Here is a 16,525-nt window from a genome sequence, read left to right on the forward strand (position 1 = left end):
CACGCACCTTTGCACTGACGCTGCGGGAGGAGAGCAGCAACTGCAACGTGACCATCCCCGAGCTGGGACTGGACGATTGACGCGCTATGTGCTACCAGGCAAGAGGAGCCTGCGTTGGTGGCGGCGACAGACGGCAGCACAGCGCTCACTCACCCCTCTTCACCGCTCAGAGGCGATAGGGCGATGTTTCCCTTGCCCAGCCTTGCGCGAGGAAGCAGATAGGTGGCATAGAGGCCCAAAAACGAAAAATGCTCGAGCGTTGTGTACCATGTTGGGATGCTTTTATGCATCTGCGCGCAACAGAACCAAATGGGGCTCAAACGAAAACACCCGAAAAGGGAAAATGAGAGATGAGGAACAAGCCAGAACAGTACCACGACATGTCTCACCCTCCTCAACAACAACAACAAACAACAACAACAACAACAACAACAACAACAACAACAACGAGACGAGGGGACGCAAGCAAAAGCTTGCAGGAAAAGTGGAGGAGCAAAACCTGCAAAGCGGGGCGCGACAAACACTCACACGCATGAGCGCCAGCTGTGTCCAGTGCTGAGTGTCGCTTCCCACGACCACCACCAAACAACGACAAGGACAGCAGCTCGAACGCAGTGCTACCACGTGCTCTTGTTGTGTTCTTGAGTTCTTGAGTTAGGCCATGCGACTGTTGGCTCTGGCGGTGCCCTCCAGCCATTTGCGCGAAGGCGTGGAAATGCTGTTCAACAGGGGCACAACCTTGCTCTTGATAAACACTTCTGGAGGCGTGTCCACGCGGGCGTGCTTCTTGTGCTTGAACGCCAAAATGACAGTGGCAACTAAGCCCACGGCCAGCAGCACAGGCGCAGCTACGGGCACAATTGAGGAGGCCAATGCTTCCACAGCCGTCACGCCGAGCTCCGCAGCGAAGGCAACGCCATCAACCACCAACCCAAGGCCGAACGCAGAAACGTTCAGCAGATTCAGGGCGCGTTCACTCTTCGACATGTTCCCCCATGAGCCTGCGAGGTCGACGGCCAAATAGACGACAGTCGCAGCACCAAGAACCAATCCACCCACACGCACGAACTTCTTCAGCGTTGTCATCTCGGACCACCGTGCTGTGAGCGCCGACGTCTTCTCGGCCTCAGCCTCGATACCCACGGCCTCCTCGGCCAGTGATCTGCTCACCATCTCCATGCCCGCGTTGGACGTCTCCGGAACGTCCACAGCAAGCTCAGGGTTGAGGTACCGTGCTGCTTTGTCCAGCTGTCCAGCTTTCTCCTCCAATGCTGCTCCCGACGCAAACGATGCATCCACGCTTTGCTGAGCCAGCTTGCGAGAGAAAAAGTTGGCGCCCTTTGACAGGGCCTGTGTGATCTGATCATCGAACAGCATCATCAAGCGGAAAGAAGACACACCCGTGTGCAAGATTGCAATCGCCCTGTCATCGGCGTTCATCTGCTTCCACTGAGAAGCGAGCGATGCCACGGAATAAACTGCAAGGCCGATGCAAGCCGTTTTGGCCACCCAATACGTGAGCTTCCCAACAACACTGCCAAACTCAGACTCAACCGCCTCAATGCGCGTCCAAAGCGGGCCCTTCACTTTGCTGAAGACTTTCGAAGCACTGGCACTTTCAGCGGTGAGCCACTTAATCTGTTCAGACACTTGACCAGACCCCACGCGCTCAAGATCCTCCTTGAATTTTTCCAGGAGCTCTTGTGGGATGCTTCCAGGCTCACTGCCGACTTTGCCGTTGACCAAGAAGTCGGCAATCTGCTCAAGCACGTTCTGATTCAGCCGCTGCAGAAGATCAATGTCAATGTCATCCAAGTTGTCGGACAAGGTCGTCAGCACCCGGCTCAGCACGTTCACGGCCAGGGTCTTGGCGTAGTCTTTGTCAGGTGCAAGGGACAGGAGCAGCATGCTGATTTTGTTCAGCTTGCCGTGGTCCAGCACTGTGATGGTCGTGAGACTGTTCAGGTACGCGGGCTTCGTGACGTGATCGAACAGCTTCTTTGCCCACTCTTCCTTTTCCTTGGGCTTGAGGTCCATGTATCGGTGGAACTGTGGCAGGTGCTCAACAAAGGCGAGGACGGCAAGAGACTTCTGCGCTTCGGCAAAGTAGCGGCTCTTGCCCAGAACTTTGTCCATGTGTTTTCTGCTGTCTGATGTCACATCGTCTGCGTTCTCCACGGTTTTGTTGTCAGGTTTCATCCTCTTGCCGCTGCCGCGCCAATACCACTTGAGCCTGTCGTCTGCCACTTTTTGGCCTGGAGTGAACTTAGAGTAGGCGTCTTTGAAGTCTTTGTTGTTGACAGTGCCTTGGCCAAGGTAAGCGGCAAAGAACTCGCCACCAAGAAACTCCTTCATGCCCTTCTTTTCGAGCACGTCCTTCTCATATCGACTGAGTGATGGTGCATGAGCCTCGCCCAAGAGGTCACGCCGGTCCTTCTCGGAAATGGAGTTTTTCATCAACTTCTCCAGCTTGGCAAACGTCAACTCGTTCACTGCATGCGGGTCAGGTGGTGCCATATCGGCAAGCTCTTGCACTGACATGGGAAAATCGGCTGCAAGCAGAACAGCGTGGCGCACCCAGAGTGGCTTCCCCGCAAGCATTCTCGGCGGTGCACTTAAGGTTGACGGGTAAGCAGTCTGCTTCAGACGCAGAGTGTTCAGGGCGAGGGCGCTGTCAGTGGCTGCGTGAATGATATGGCCACACACCTCGATTTGCTCGGGCTTCTCTGTACTGTTGCGCCTGTGAAGCGTAGCGGTGCCCGAAACAGACTTGGCGTCACTGGAAATGGTGAGTTCAGCCTCTTGCACGCCAATTTCTGTGAGTCTAGCGCTTTCATCCATGCTGAAAACCAAATGACCCTGGGGGTTGAGGCCGACAGTGCTGAGTTCCCCAGCCTTTCTCAGCACCTCGTTCAGGTCGTCCTGCAAGTTGTTTCCACCAGAGTCAAGCGCGGCCTCTGGATAGTAGAGGAAACCGAAAGCCGCACCGTCTTGCAGCCCGATGTGCAGGTGCAATGGGACCTGGGAGAAGTCAGCTCCTTGAACTTCACACGGCAGTCTAATGTTGGTGGAGTAGTCGTTCTCCGCCGAGAGTTGGACCGTGTGCACTGAGGAGAGCTGCTGCGACTCGGGGTCAACGGTTGCAATTGTGGCGTGGCCGGAGATACCATGTGGCCGCAACCGTGCCATCAGATAGCGGTTCTTTCCCGGCATTTTTGCAAGCACTGTTCCGTCATCCGTGAAATGGCAAGCCTCGGCTGCTTGGCCCCCAAAGCACACATTGCCCTCCGACAGTACCATGTGCATGTTGCTCGCGCCCAGCATCGGTGCGTGGGCAGTGGATGTCGGTGCTGTGGACACAAATGCATCACAATCGTGCAGCCGGAAGACGCTTGTGCTCGCGTGCATGTGACGGAAATGGGCGACATGGGTGCGGGCGTGGTGACGTGGGTTGTGGTGCGGCTTGGACCGAGCCATGCCGCTCGTGTGCGGCTCGCCACCAGTCATGCCCAGTGCTCCTCCGTGCTTCTCCAGCTTGTTGATTGTCTGCAGAATCTCTCGGCGATGGACTGCGGGCAAATGTGTAGATGTGTTTGCAATGTGGTCAAACCGAGCGCGTGTGATCTCGGGGTAGTTGAGGCCGGAGACGAAGCCACCAGCATGGTAGCTGCGATGCCCTTCGCGAAGGTGAAGGTCATACATGATCACGGGCCTAACGGATGTGTCAGAGGCGAGGCCCTGCTGCTGCTGCTCGGGGTTTGGAACTGAGTTGCCATCGTCCTGCGTGGGTGAGGGTTGAACTTGCTCCACGCGGACAACGACGACCACCTCGTACTCCACTTTCACCGCAGTGCCGTCCTCGTGTATGTCCATGCCTTTGGCGCGGAGTAGCTGGGTGCCTGGCGTGAGTTGCATGCAATGGGCGAAGTGGTTCTCGGCATTGGCTGTATCCGGAGACACAGCGACCAGGTTGCCGTGTGCACTACATTAATGACAACACGTGACAATGAACAGAGTAAACATGCGTACAGTACAACGGATGAGGTCCAGAGCGAAATGAGAAGAAGTATCCCCACCCTTTCAAGGCTATGGAGCGCAAGTATACACACAACAACAACAACAACAACAACAACAACAACAACAACAACAACAACAACAACAACAACAACAACAACAACAACAACTTAAACAACAACAACAGCAAGAAAAAACAACAACAACAACAACTTAAACAACAACGACAACAACAACTTAAAACAACAACAACAACAAGGTGTGCTCAGGGGTGAAAACTGGGCCTTCAATGATGGCTGATGCTTCGTCAGGTGTGTGGCGTTTGCTGAGCGGCACAGCTTCAAATGTGTAGAGCGGACCAGTGTAGCTGATGCAGATTTGCTCATCTGACACAACTGCAGAAAGCAAGATAAAGGCCAGGGAGATGAGAGAGAGAGAGAGGAGCCAGGAAGCCAAATGTCAGGAATTGCTGGCAAAGCAGGGTTGCTTTCTCGAGCCCGTGCACACACACACACACACACATGCGCACACACACACACAAGACTCTCAAGCGCACCACCAAGATGGCCGTCCTGGCATATGATGACGTCGTCCTCTTGAACAGAAGCAATTGGCACTTGATGCACAGCCCCATGCTTGAAGATGGAAACTTGTGTGTTTGGCAAGAAGCAGCCGCCACTAATGGGCGACTCAGCACTTCGTAACTGTATGCGACCTTGCACGTGCCTTTCTTGTAGATACCGTCGAGCCCTGAGGCGTGGCTGTCCAGCCAGGACGCGGCACTTGCACCCCACTTCTCCGTGACGTTGCAGGATGTTACAGGAACTGGGGTTGGGGCTGGAACGCAGTATTTGTGGGATGTTTTCTTCTTGCCAACGTTCTCCACATCTTTTGACAGGGCCTTGTCTGCGCTGTCTATGAAAGTCGAGGGTGGATTAATCCACACGTGCTTGCCGTCAACCACGTCTAAGATGCCTGGTTCATAAAACGGACAACCCAACCAGAAGCACAAATGTAGAGGCATGCAGAGGAGCGACTGTGAGGGATGGTGCATAACAACAGGCACTGCAACCAGCCAAGACAGAGGTGGAGACGGAGGGGATGGATATCATTGCACCTCATGAAACACTCCCAGACGACTCCTCAATGATGAAAGTCTCACCGACGTCTGGACCGGGTGTCGCGGAAGCCACAAGCTTGCGAAAGGTGTTCAGCTCAGTCTGCCCAAAGTACTCCTTGATCAAGACGGCCAAGACCTGCGCTGTGAGAACTCCGCCTTTTGCCTTTGCCTTTTCCACAACAATCATGTTCACAAATTCCTGATTCAAAATGGTGGACTTCCACGCGTCAATGTCCTTGGTCAGGCCATTTTCCTTGAGGTGCTTCTCAAACTTCTCGCGCACCAAGTTGATGAACCAACCATTCAGCACGTCGTTGTTCCTGCAGCCAGCATCACGCGCGATGACAACAAAGAGGGTACAGAAGCGAAGAAAAGTCAGTGTTGTGAATAAGCAAACTGCCACGTACAAACAGTGTGGCGGCGGTATTGAATGAGACAATAATCAAGCGGGGCTGCGCCACGCCAGGACAAGAGCTCTTGTGCACTTACTTGTCAAGCCATGCAGATATTTTCTTTTTGGCACCATCAGCGTTGATGGCAGAGGAAAAGTTTGGAACACCATGATCCTGACTCGCCACCTTGCCCAGCAGCTTGGCGACCGTAATGATGGCGAGGCTGTCCACCTGTTTGTTTGGTTTGTTGGGGTTGCTGACTTTGCTGAAGAAGGTCGAGTGCACGGCTGGGGAACGCTTGATTTGATCGATCAACCAGGCGACAGCGTCTGGGGTAAATTCGAATGCAAGAGACACCGCCCACATGGGGGTGTTCTGTGGCGCCAGCGCCATCGCAAAACGAATGGAGACCGACCCGCAAACCGCAAATCCGGGAAAGCAAACACAACACAAGTGATTAGGGTGAGGATGCGAGAGGGAGCGGCGCGAAGGTCGAGGGGGAACGACACTGGCCAACAGCAATGCAGCAATGGAACGAGGGCGGGCAAGAAGAAAATAGTCCAAAGCAGTGCCAACCATCAGAGAACACCTGACTGCTTGTTGTCGCTCGCACACCAGCTCGCTCATACGCCCCACACCTTGTCTTCCTCAGAAATTGAGGTTGCCATGATCTCTTTGTCTCGTGAGGGCTTGATCCCTTGTAGGGGTGTCGTCGTTTGAAGGTGCTGATGCTGGAGCGCACTGCAGGCTTCCTTGTTATTGCTCTTCCTGTGCTTCGAGGGAGTGCAATCTGCTGATCAAGAGCGTGTTCTGCGGCTGCATGGTTGAAGAAAATGACAAACCGCGCGCACCACGCATTCGCATTCAGCCTGTGGGAAACTGCGTGACTACGAGGTACCCCAAAACGGGGGCCCAAAACGGGAAAGTGCCTAAGGGCGACCAACGTGTGCAATGCTCGCTGGGCAACCACCCCAAAACGGAAAGGGAAAACTTTTCTCGCCCTCTCAAAGATTACCCCAAAGACCACGCGCAAACGCTCAATGCTACATAATTTGATTGCCCGGAAGACTGCTTATGACGGTGATGGGTCTTACTACTCTCATATCTGCCGTTGTGTTGAGGATCATGGCGTCAAAAGGCATGCATCCGATAGCCCCGCTCAACGGGCTATCGAATGTTGCCAATTTGACTCGCTTTGAGCGAAGCATTGCTGTGTAACAGGCTCATCTTTGAAGGTGTGTCTGCCACCCCATATGAAGCGTGGTGCGCAGCGCACGCCTCATCCTGGGCTTTCTCCATGGCGTTGACCATAGCAGCGGTGCTTGTCACGTTCATGAGCACAAAGAAGATGACGTTGTTTGGTGTGCTAGAACCAACAGGAAAGCCCAAAACGTGATTTTGTGTGTTCATGTTCTTGTCATAATGCCTTGTTAAACTCAGTGGAATACACATGGCATTTCTGGTTGAACTTTATTTCGCTTGATCAGAGCATCCAAGGTTTTGCAGATCGCTCAGACAAGCTTCTGTGCACGATGTCAACACCTTCTCCCCGTTGCATCTCGCTGTTTACTCGTCGTGCAATGGCGCAAACAAAACACAGAAAAAAAAAAGAAGAAGAAAGAAAAGGCATACGCCAACAAGAGCGCACATCGCGCCCTTGTTGGCGTTGTATTTGCAGGGTACACGCAAGCAAAGGTTGCTCGTCAACTTGGCATGCCTTCATCTTCAACGGTACAAGGCACAGAACGACAGTCCAGCAGCTGCAGTAGCGGTAGCACGTGTGACACACACAGATACACAGACACAGACACACACACACACACGCACACACACACACACACACACACACACACATGAGTGTATCTTCCACGTGCTACGAGAACCGCGTGACGGGATGCGCCAGCTCTCCGCTTCAGGGACCGGAGTGGTGGGACCACACTGCGCATTCCAGGGCATGGAGGCGGACGACGTTGATGTGCTCTGCGTGTTGCGTCTGTGCTGTTGGCGACGTTGTCTCCGACTGCGTCTGTTCTTGGCACCTCGTGCATGGGGCAGCGCAAGCTGCCACGATGCCGAGTGCTGCTGTTGCTGGATCTGCTGGTGGTTGTGCTGTTGCTGTTCCTGTTGTTGCTGGGTATAATGCGGGAACTGATCGTTCAGCAGCCCAGGCTGAGCGACGGTATGGTGCACTTGTGGCAGCTACTGCAACTGCTGTTGTAAGTGTGGCCGATGTAGTAGTAGTAGTAGTAGTAGTAGTAGTAGTAGTAGTAGTAGTAGTAGTAGTAGTAGTAGTAGTAGTAGTAGTAGTAGTAGTAGTAGTAGTAGTAGTAGTAGTAGTAGTAGTAGTAGTAGTAGTAGTAGTAGTAGTAGTAGTAGTAGTAGTAGTAGTAGTTGTTGTTGTTGTTGTTGTTGCTGCTGCTGCTGCTGTTGTTGCCGAAGTTGTTGTTGTTGTTGTTGATGTTGTTGTGGCCAGTGTGGCTGCTGCGGCTCGCCCGTGTCATCACAACTGTCTCCGTCCACGTGAATCACATCACCGCCATCGTAACCCTCTTCGAACGCAGCACCTTCAATCACCACCACCTCCTCTTCCCCCTCCACACCATCGCTTCTGTCATGTACCTCAACCACCTCGCCGCTTGTGGCAGAGAAGGCCATTCGGTCCTCTTCTCTTGTCGGCTGCAAGTGAAGGGCCCGCTGCCTCTGCAGAACAGGCAGACAGCGTCGCTGGTGGAGTGGCGACTCAAGGCCGTTGTCGTCGTCGTTGTTTTTGTCGTCATGGACTTGTGCCTCTTGTAGCAGCTTCATGAGCAGCGCCTCCACAACATCTGCCTCCCGATCAGCCACGCACTGCAAGTACCACGTGCGCAGATGGTGTGCCGTCATGCTGACGCTGTTCAAGTCGAGAGGATGCAGGCCAGCAGCCAGCAGTGTGGCGTATGCCAGCGCAAACAGGCCACACGACACGCTGTCTTGCTGCTGTGGCACATCCCTGAGGTGCACGACGTGGTCTGCCTCGATGTTGTACAGCTTCCGCAGCTGGTGCCCCAGACACCGCTGTCTGTCCTCGGTGGAAGACTGCGTTGATGAGTCTGCCACGTACACCGTGCCGTCGTATGACGCAGGAAAGGAATGCGCTGTATCTGTTTGCAAGTGCAGGCGCGTGCCGCGGGAGAGGACGTGAGGACGTGAGAACGTGAGGGAATGGGGGAAGTGAAGAAGACGGACTACATCACAGACACACAGACACACAGACACACAGACACACAGACACACAGACACACAGACACACAGACACACAGACACAGGCACGCAGACAAAGACACAGACACAGACACAGACAGACATGCAGACACAGACACAGACACACACACACAGACAGGCACGCACTCATGTACACAACTACCCACATGCATGCACACCCATGCATACACATGTGCATACACGCAGATATGCACACCTGGGCAGTGAAAAGCCTTCTGTCTGCTACCTTGAACCGGCGGTGGTTGCGAATTTCGTCGTTGCTGCACTGAAGCGTGCTTGGATTCAAACGCCCGTCCAATCCTCGATGTCACAGCCTGAGACGTGCACACACACACACACACACACACACACACACACACACACACACACACACACACACACACACACACACACACACACACGCAGGTGAGTGAGCACACAGGACGTTGTGCCATCGAGTATGCGCTGAAGACACCCCAAACACCACAACACTGGTGTGCATAGCTTACCGACAGCTGAGCATGTGAATCTCATCCGTCCCCAGCTGTCTCTCTGCAAGCGCTGCATATGTCGAGAGCAGTACTGGAGGTGCAGCAGTGGTTCGCAATGGTGATGCTTCAGTCGCTGCTGCTTCAGTCGTTGGTGTTGATGACGGTGGCGAAGAGGACGATGATCAGGACGATGGTGATGCCATCAAGTAGGTCCGCGACAGAAGGGGTGCCCCTGAACGGCCGTGGCGCTGTCGCTGCAGCCGTCGCAGACATGAGGAAACGGCGGCACCGTGTTCGGAAAGGAAGGTGGACAAGCCCTACTGCTGCCGCTGCTTCTGCTGCCATCACGGCTGTTGTTGCTGTCGTTGCCGGTGCTGCAGATGAGGTCGACATGTTCTGGCGTCTGCACTGCAACCCCGCAGCAGCGGCCGCAATGTGCTTGTGATGGTTGGTGTCGTTGACAATGTCGGCATCATGGCATGCGTCAGGGACGGTGGCGCTGCTGGCCCATGTACAGGCGCAGGCAATGCTGGTTGGAATGGGCGTGATGCCGCTCCCATATACTGGTTGCAGCAGTGCCGCCGCATTCATTGTGGTGGCGTTGTTGTGATTGCTGTGGATGCACACCCTCTCTGCCATATCCTCTGCTTCGTGCACGAGCTCTTTGCCCTCCTCAACCACTTCAGCCACGCTCATCCCCAGTCTGCTCTCCTGCGAGCGCCCACGCTGTATGACTGCAGGTGGTGGTGGTGGCAATGTCACATGTGTGCGTTTGTGTGCGTGTGCATGAGTGTGCGCGGCATGAGCGTGCGCATGCGTGTGGTTGAGGAGGAATAAAAGTGATGAACAGGGACGTGACTGCAGCCGGCTTACATTGTGTGCGCATGGAGGTCGAGCGTCGAGCAGGTGCTTGCATGAGAGTCGGGGAGGGGGGTAGTTCTTGCGGCAGATGCTTCCTGATATGGTAGCAGCAGGGTGGTGGGGAAAGGTGGTGAGATCGGATTCGAAGGCAGTGGTTGGTGGGAGCATTTAGTAGAGTGAGTAGAGGGTATTGCATACACACACCGTCTTTCTACACACACACACACACACACACACACACATACACTTGCCGTTACCTTTCCCTGCCTGCTCCTTCTTCATGTGCAAACTCTCAAAGCAACAGCAGCACGCTGAACACGTTCAGCACTTGTGTCATCTTCGTGTACCGCCATGTGTGCGATACAAAGAGCACGGTTCCATTGCCCACTGCATCGTGGAGTGGCTGCCACTGCTTGTGCAACAGATCAATAATACACGCGCAGCAGCTGTCCCTCTTCTATTGTTGCACCACAACGACGAGGTGCTTGCTGGCTTGCTGGCTGGCGTGTTCGCGAGGAAGGTCTTCTTTGTGATCGCATCCACAAACCATCCAACCACGAAGTGTGCTTGCTTGCTTGCTCCTTTTGCTTTCTGTCCTTTGCTTCTTGTTGGCGAAAAGTGGCGCTCACACCAACAAAACGCACCGCGCTGTTTGCTTCCTTCTTTTGCTTGCCATGTTGACAGAAAAGGAAAATCCTTGCGTTTCTGGCAACACCTGCCACCTGATTTGGAAGTACTTTCCCCTTCCTGCAGCACAAAGAAAACGAAAACAATACACAATACACACAACAGTTATTGTTGTTGTGTTGTCGCACCACACACTCCACTGCCGCAACAAGTCAGCCAGTGCTTGCTCGCTCTGTTTGGACGAATGTGGACGCCATCTGAGCTCTTCTTCGCCTTCTTTCTCGTTTGCGACACTGATGGCTCTTGCCACAGACACATACAGGTGCACCACGGTGGTGGCGGGACCATGTGTTGTGCAAGAGAAAGCGTGGCGGTTGTTGGGGAGGATCAAAGTTGTGATTGACACAAGAAGGTCGGCACCTTCCCTTCCACATCAACGCATCAACACCAGTCATCCATCCCACTGATGGACGCAAGTCAGCCAACGGGCATGGTGGACGTGAACGGTGTGCTTGCACCAGTGCAGCAGAGAATGGAGCACAGTGCTGCAGGAGCACCCATCAGCCAATGGCGAGGACGCCTCTTAGACACAGCGCACCATCGTGTGACACGTTGAAGCGGCAAGCTACGTGCATGAAATCAGCCAACCACAGGAGATACGGCAACGTGGCATGGGTGGTGTCGTGCCCAACCCCAACAACAACAACAACAACAACAACACCAACAGCAACAACCACTTGATCTGTGCGCAGAGACGTGCATCTGTGCCCATCATCGATCCCTTCCATGCACCCCTGTTCGACGCAGCGACCACAGTTCCAGCGAGCAGCGGCCTTATCTTCATGCTGAATCATCATCCCTTGTTTCAAACAAGGACAATGCCTTCATCAGCGACTGCGACACTGTATCCACTATCCTCGATTGATCCAAGGACCACCAACACAGCTGTCTGATGAGGCACGCCAGCTGGAAACGGCATCATCCACTACTGCTGCATTCCACGGAACACATTCTCTGGCACTCGTGGTGAGGGAGGCGACCTCACAGGCAGGCAACGACCTCAGCTACAATGTCCCAGCCAGCAGATCACTCGACGACGCCTCCTGATGCTTGCCATCGACACAGCTCCACACGCAGCGATTACAGTACAGTGGGCTGGCGACGTGCTTGCGTCAAACGGCAGCATCAACCACCAACATCAGGAGGCGTGCTTGCTTGCTGTGGATGGCCTTGTCCACTGCATTCCTAATGCCAACGCCGGGTCTGTGCTCGTCATCGACCCAGTGTGCTGATGTGAAGACACGTTATGCGTGTGTTTGTACGCTTGTCTTCTTCTCTACTTGTGTGTCTGCTTACCTGCTCGCCTTGGATCTTCTTCGTGGGCTGTGTTGCAGCGCCCTTCTGTTTCTTCTTCCACCACTATGTTCTGTCTCCCTTCCCTCCTCCCTACTAGCCTCCCTGCAGCCACTTTGTGCGCACCCACTGCTGCTGTTACTTCACCCCATTCTTGCTTCTGTCCCATGTCATCCTTTCCCTTCTCCTTTTCACCTGGTACGTTCCTTGTTCGTGCTCGTCACCCTTGCCGCGTGTACTCCTTCCATGTTGCCGTGGCTCAAACCAACACAGTGAACCTGCAGCGTTTGCGATCATGTTGTGCACTTGCTCCTCATAGTGTGATGGAAATCCACGACATCTTGTGCAACTACTACTTCAGAGCTTGCCCCTCATCGTGAAGATCCCTTGCGTTAGGTGCTGAGCACTCACAGTGTCGCGAAGAAGGAGAGAGTCTTCTATCTTGTCTTCTTGTGGGTGGCCTCCATGATGAGCACAAACAAGAGCAAGCTGCGCCTCACCCCCAACTGGATCGACATAGTCACTCCATCAACCAACGCTCATGCGAGCTGTTGCTGCGGTTGTGTATTGCCGCCACCTTGTGAACACCGCACGAAAAGATGGAACGGAACAACAGCGCAAGAATCAATGAAACTTGCAGGACATGCGCAATACGAGCACGTAGACACACACACACACACACACACACACACACACACACACACACACACACACACACACACACACACTCGCACACACTCGCACACACACACTCGCACACACACGCTGGAATCGGCCTTGATGCACTTGCCGAGGCCCCTGCAGTCAAGCTGGGTGAGGTCCGTGTCCGTGACATCAAGGTATCCAGAAACGGTGGTGAGGGCTCCAAAGTTGATGGTGTTGAGGAGGCTGTTTGTGCTGCAGTCCAAGTAGCCGTCAATGCGGACGAGGGCAGAGCCAAAGTCGATGGAATCAAAGTTGTTGCTGCTGAGGTCCAAGTAGCCGCCCACGTGTGTGAGCTTGGGAAAGGTTACATTGCCGAGCTCGTTGAAGCTGAGGTCCAGGAAGCCGCCGATGTGAGCGAGGTTCTTGGAGTCAAAGGTGTCGAGCGAGTTCAACCCAATGTTCAGGCTGCCGCCCACGGTCGTGAGCTTGGCCATGTTGACGGTGTCAAACATACACCCGCCCAGGTTCAGGTCGCCGCCAACGCTGGTCAGGTTGTGCAGGTGGAGGGTGTCCGCGATGGTCCAGGCGAGATCAACGGAACCCGTGACGCTGGTGAGCGATCCAAAGTCAACGCTGCCGATCGAGTTGTCAGTGAGGTTCAGGGATCCACCAATGGACGTCAGTGGCGTGAGGTCGATGTTGGTTATTGAGATTGGCAGGTTGTACCTGTGCAACTCTTGCGACTCTCGCTGAACCGCCCTTCAACGTTGAGGCCAGTTGTAGCTGAGGTCGATATTGCCACCAACAGACGCAACGCTGCCAAAGTCGAGCGTTGTCAGGTTGAGGTTGCGGCTCAGCACCACGTCGCCGCCCACCATGGAGACGTTTCCAAAGTTGGCGGTTGAAATGGCGCCGTGCTTGAAGCTGCCGCGGGCAACGACCGAGCCGTTGACGGTGGTAATGCTGCCAAAGCACAAGGCCGACTGTTGTGATGTGACTGGTCTGTGTGTGTGTAAGAGTGTTTGACTGGGACTTAGAGTAGGGTCTTGCTGTATACTGTGCGGGAGACGTAGTCGCAAGTAAAGAAGGCAGGGTAATAGGATGGGGCGATGAGATAAGTGGAGTGATAAGATAAGTGACAACAATCAAGCAAGGAAAGTAGAGACAGGCACAAGGTCAAGAGAGACGAGCAAGGGGGTCGGATCTTGGGTGTTGGTGTCCTTGGTGAGGAGTGGTAGTTCCGTTCTGTTGTGTGGTTCGGAATCTGTGTTGGTCCTGAATTCCGGGAGGACTATGCCTTGACACTCCTTCACGACACTTAAGTTCAGGATTTGTATTGTAGTGCTGTCTCACTACACTCTCCCCGCCATCAGGGCTTAACGCTTTGAGGTCTTTGACCTTATGTGTCGAGCGTTGCTCTTCTGAGACCTGCGTTTGAGAGAGCGCTCTTTGGCAGCATCTGCTTTGGCAGTCTGAAGTTGATATTCAGCCAATAAGCGTTTGCATCGTGAGCCAATCATGTCTTTGGCCTGAACGTATGTCGCTTCATATTCCGGATAGCCGAGCCACTTTACTAGGTACTCGAGTCTACCGCGATGCTTTCTGTGGCGCAGGATTCGTTCCATTGCGTACACATCATCGCTGAACCCTTGCAAAGGACCTGGTCGATGCACAGATCGGGTGCCTTTCGTTCTCTTCAGGAACTTGATGTTGATGACATCGTGTATGCGCACTTTCAATGGTGAGAAGTCCACGCGATAATGCGCTGGACCGAGAACGTTCTTAATCTTGAACGGACCATCGTATGGTGGTGTGAGTTTGTTTGAGCGGTACTTCGCATCTTCATTTCGTAATAAGTGTGTGCTAACATACACTTCGTCTCCCTCCCTGAAGGGGGGTTCAATGTGTTCTGATGACGAAGCCTTGTCAAAGTGCTGTTGCAAGTTGGAGGATGCTTCATGCTGTATCTTTGCCAACCGATCCATGAGCTCGTCTGGGAGCACAGGGCTTTGCCCTGACAAGCGAGCAGGCAGTCCAATCTGTCTTGGAATCCGGCCGTTGCAAACCTCGAAGGGTGCCATCTTTGTGGAGGCGGCGGGTGATGAGTTGATAGCAAACTCAATCGTAGGTAGGTAATCAACCCATGCACTTTGATTCGACTTTGCGTATGAGCGGAGCATATTCCCAACGACTCTGTTGACTCTTTCGGTCTGTCCGTCGGTCTGAGCGTGGGCCGCTGTTGACATTTTCATTTGCACGCTGAACTTGTGCATGACTTTCCTGAACAGAGCTGCGGTGAACCGCGGATCCCTGTCGGAGATGAGGACTTCGGGGAGTCCGTGTAACTTGTACACATGTTGAATGAATAGTGAAATACAACCCTGGGCATCGACAGTGCTGGACGTAGGGGCCAAATGGACCATTTTGGAATACTTGTCTACGAACACGTAGATAGCGTCGTGTCCTTGAGATGTAGTTGGTAGTCCAACCATCAAGTCCATTGTGACTGTGTGCCACGGGTATGGTGCCACCGGCAAGGCTTGGGTGGGGACCTTGAGTCTACGACCACTCTTTGCCGTTGCGCATGTGTGACAAGTGTCAACGTACTCTCGAATCGCACTGTGCATCCCCGGCCAATAGAATTCGCGCGCAGCGCGGGCCTGAGACTTGGAAACACCTTGATGTCCACTGCTCAGCCCATCATGCGCCATGGCCATTACGCTTCTATGACTGGAAGATGGCACGCAGATGCGGTTCTTGTGATAGAGTAGGTCGCCAACACGTTTGTACTGTGGAAAGGACGCGAGGTCGTGAATGATCTTCTCCCAGAAAGGGTCTTTGAGGTAGTCAGACCAGCGGATGTTGACTGTTTCGTCTTCAAGCAGCTCCCTGACCATGCAGGTGCGAGAGAGTGCATCCGCAACGACGTTTTTGTCGCCTGGAATGTACTTGAAAGTAACGTTGAAGTCTGAGAGGAAGAGCGACCATCGCTGAATGCGGGCTTCCTGTATCTTGTTCTGTGCCAACACTCGCTCGAGCGACTTGTGGTCGGTGTAAACAGTGATGGGGCGACCGATACAAAGGTAACGCCAATGTTGCAGAGCTTTGATGACGGCATACAGCTCCTTCTGCCTGATTGGCCAGTTTCGCTCATGCACTGAAAGGGTGCTGGAGTAGAACTCAATGGGGCGACCCTTGTGCTGGAGAACAGCGCCGACTGCTTTGTCGGAGGAGTCTGTAAACAGATCCAGTGGCTCTGTAGGATCAAGGTCGAGCGTGGGACACAACGTGGGCAACTTGGCCATGGTGGCCTTGAGATTGTTGAAGATTCGCGAGTCATCCTGCGTCCAGTTTGACAGTCGCTTCTTCGAGTTTTTCTTTGTGCCACTTGTGTGTCTGAACAATGGTTGCACATAGTCGGAGTAATTGCGAATGTATTTCTTGTAGTAGTTTGCAGCGCCAAGAAACTGTCGCAAATCGTGAGCAGTCTTGGGCAGTGGCCAGTGAAGAACTGGGTCGAGTTGTTTCTCAATGGGGCGGTGCCCTTCTTCTGAAAGGGTGTGACCAAGCCATTCCACGGAATTTGTCACGAAATCGCATTTTGCTTTGTTCAAGTGCAAATGACTTTGCTTGAGCGTTTTCAAAACGTCTTCAACAATTTGGAGATGATTATCATCCCATTTGAGAGTGATGAGATGTCATCCAAGTAACAGGAGACGTTTTCGGAGGGAAGATTTTTCAAATGTGATCCATGATGCGTTGGTATTGGGCAGGAGCGTTTG

General features: G+C 53.6%; 4 protein-coding genes across 4 annotated transcripts in view; 1 reads left to right on the top strand and 3 right to left on the bottom strand.

Annotated features, from left to right (window-relative positions):
* Positions 1-654: 654 nt before the first annotated feature.
* On the bottom strand, positions 655-6,194 carry PTSG_02798 (uncharacterized protein; the record flags this gene model as incomplete). Its single annotated transcript, XM_004996249.1, has 8 exons — positions 655-3,982; positions 4,110-4,183; positions 4,294-4,409; positions 4,559-4,663; positions 4,705-4,989; positions 5,177-5,454; positions 5,624-5,901; positions 6,165-6,194. The coding sequence occupies 8 exons, from the start codon at positions 6,192-6,194 to the stop codon at positions 655-657; spliced, it is 4,494 nt and encodes a 1,497-aa protein (XP_004996306.1).
* Positions 6,195-7,682: 1,488 nt separating this feature from the next.
* PTSG_11924 (uncharacterized protein) lies at positions 7,683-10,400 on the bottom strand (the record flags this gene model as incomplete). The annotated part of the gene is made up of 6 exons (XM_004996250.1): positions 7,683-8,032; positions 8,127-8,666; positions 8,984-9,101; positions 9,435-9,983; positions 10,131-10,213; positions 10,376-10,400. 6 exons carry the CDS (start codon positions 10,398-10,400, stop codon positions 7,683-7,685), a joined length of 1,665 nt encoding a protein of 554 aa, XP_004996307.1.
* An 811-nt stretch (positions 10,401-11,211) lies between these two features.
* On the top strand, positions 11,212-12,037 carry PTSG_11925 (uncharacterized protein; the record flags this gene model as incomplete). Its single annotated transcript, XM_004996251.1, has 3 exons — positions 11,212-11,251; positions 11,399-11,649; positions 11,831-12,037. The coding sequence occupies 3 exons, from the start codon at positions 11,212-11,214 to the stop codon at positions 12,035-12,037; spliced, it is 498 nt and encodes a 165-aa protein (XP_004996308.1).
* Positions 12,038-12,637: 600 nt separating this feature from the next.
* The window catches only part of PTSG_11926 (uncharacterized protein), a gene marked incomplete at its 3' end in the record, with an annotated part of 7,395 nt that continues 3,507 nt past the window's right edge, over positions 12,638-16,525 (bottom strand). Inside the window, exons 4-7 of the mRNA XM_004996252.1 lie at positions 14,142-16,293; positions 13,554-13,745; positions 12,863-13,502; positions 12,638-12,652 (exon numbers count right to left, since the gene is read on the bottom strand). Coding sequence (XP_004996309.1) covers positions 12,638-12,652; positions 12,863-13,502; positions 13,554-13,745; positions 14,142-16,293 — 2,999 coding nt within the window. The remainder of the gene's footprint in view (positions 12,653-12,862; positions 13,503-13,553; positions 13,746-14,141; positions 16,294-16,525) is intronic.

Source organism: Salpingoeca rosetta, assembly GCF_000188695.1.
Source record: "Salpingoeca rosetta unplaced genomic scaffold supercont1.6, whole genome shotgun sequence".
Lineage (NCBI taxonomy): Eukaryota > Choanoflagellata > Craspedida > Salpingoecidae > Salpingoeca > Salpingoeca rosetta.